The 1911-nt window shown below is 43.2% G+C and overlaps 1 protein-coding gene across 1 annotated transcript in view; it reads right to left on the reverse strand.

Annotated features, from left to right (window-relative positions):
• Positions 1–1911, reverse strand: part of LOC101851371 (dynein heavy chain 10, axonemal) — a gene marked incomplete in the record, with an annotated part of 20667 nt that continues 18756 nt past the window's right edge. The window contains 2 exon segments of the mRNA XM_013088285.1: positions 1–132; positions 1576–1731. Of these exon segments, the coding sequence (XP_012943739.1) occupies positions 1–132; positions 1576–1731 (288 nt within the window).

Consider the following 1911-nt stretch of genomic DNA (forward strand, 5'->3'; position numbering starts at 1 on the left):
TCACTCCATGATGGCCCTGTAGATCCTGTCCACGCGGAAGCATCTCAAAAGGACCAGCTTCTGGAAGGAGGTCAGTGTCTTGTCGTAGCCAGCAGGGAGCTCGGTCGCCTCTGGCATGTCCAGGTCATACCACTGGTGGAGAAACACAAGGAACGAACGTTTTCTTAAATGGTCGCTTTTAAGCACAAGGGGCTATCCCGAAATATGCTGTTTTGAGAAAATCGAAAGTAAAGTTTTTGCCCCTTGTTCAGTTTCTTTAAAAGACAAGGAGAGTTTTCTCTATAACCAATGTTCAATATTAACACCAATGAAATTAAAATTCTCCTACAGGTTGGACAATGCCCTCTTTAGTGTAGGTCAAGATTTCTGGAAACCCCCGAAATCTGGGTTAGCCCGCTTGTCCTTTAAAGCGACATATTATGTTCTTGCTTGAGTAAGCGTTTTACGGCACTTGCTTGTTTGTTTTAGTAAGGTTTTACGGCGCTCACAACTGCTTAATAAAGTCATATGAGCGCCAAGGGGTGGATGTCAACAGAGGAGTTAAAACGGGGAATCAGGCTTTCTCTGCTCACCTCTCTAAACTCAACAACACAAAGTCTGTTTCGACTATCAAGGCACCCCGGAAATCGCAGTTCACAATAGAATGACAAATATACAAAAGAAGTAGAGGGAAAAATGGCGATAGTAAGGCTTCCGTTTCACAAGCAGCGTGCTCTGTTTACACAAAGACTTGACCATCGATTCTTTTTTTGCCCATTCATTGAACGGTTACCTAGCTAGTTCATAACAACAGAGATAGTACATAACAAGATGGTTCACTCGGCCAAAAAAAGTGTCCACGGAAGTCCGCTTATTGCTTCAGATGGCGCTGCAGTCTTTGTTCCGAAGCTGTCTTTCGTTTCTCCAGAAGAAGAACGGGAATAGCACCCCTTTGCGCGCGCAGATCAACTGCTGTTCTTCAGCTGTTCGGGTTTAGGGTTTAAAAAACTCTTAATGACCCCTCGCCTCTCACTCTAAAGTCAAATTAAACGAAGAAAACAGTCGCCTCTTCCCACCGGAAGAGTTTTTTTTTTTTTAATCAGCGCAAATATTTTTAAAAAGTGTTCTTCCGAAATTTGAATTCTAATTTATCAAAAAACTTGTTAGTTCCACTTTGATGTTTTCCACACAAGTAGGGTAACTCTGTTCGCAAAGCGGGCGCTTTTTCGAAGAGGGCGCCACCGGATTTGATGACGCTTTATAAATTTGTTCAAAGAGAGGAGTGGTTTGCTTCTTCTTTCCTATCAAACATATATAGTCATTATCTCCCCTTCATCTTTTTTATGTTTGTTACTCTCTTGTAACACCTCTAATCTTCTGGCGCTCGTATGACCTTATGCAGTTGCGAGCGCCGAAAAACCTCTACTAAACTAAAACTAAACTCAAAGAGAGGAGTGAACTATCTTGCTATGTACTATCTTGTGAACTATCTTGTTATGTGCTATCTCGTGAACTATCTTGCTATGTACTATCCTGTGAACTATCTTGCTATGTACTATCTTTGATAATAATCAGAACAAAAGTACTGTCTCCCACCTCCTTCCAAGCCGTCTCCTTGGTGGCTATGTCCGTGAGTAGCGTGGAGAACTGGTCTGGGAAGTCAGCGGCTAGCCTGCTACAGTCCTCCCACGACACGTCAGGGATCCACGAGAACGGTTTTTCGACCTCGCTCTTCTGGAGGGATGTGTTCCCCTGTGGTCGGGAGGGGGGGGGGAAGTCATGATCAGGATCTTGTTTCGTAACCAAGAGAATAACATTGGAGTGAATGTTCCAGAACTGTGAAAAGCCTCTTAGTAAAGCCTCTTGGATTCAACAACAACAAAAAAACAACAAAAAACAACCCCCCCCCAAACAAAACAACAACAACAACAA

This window comes from Aplysia californica, unplaced genomic scaffold, assembly GCF_000002075.1.
Source record: "Aplysia californica isolate F4 #8 unplaced genomic scaffold, AplCal3.0 scaffold00717, whole genome shotgun sequence".
Lineage (NCBI taxonomy): Eukaryota > Metazoa > Mollusca > Gastropoda > Aplysiida > Aplysiidae > Aplysia > Aplysia californica.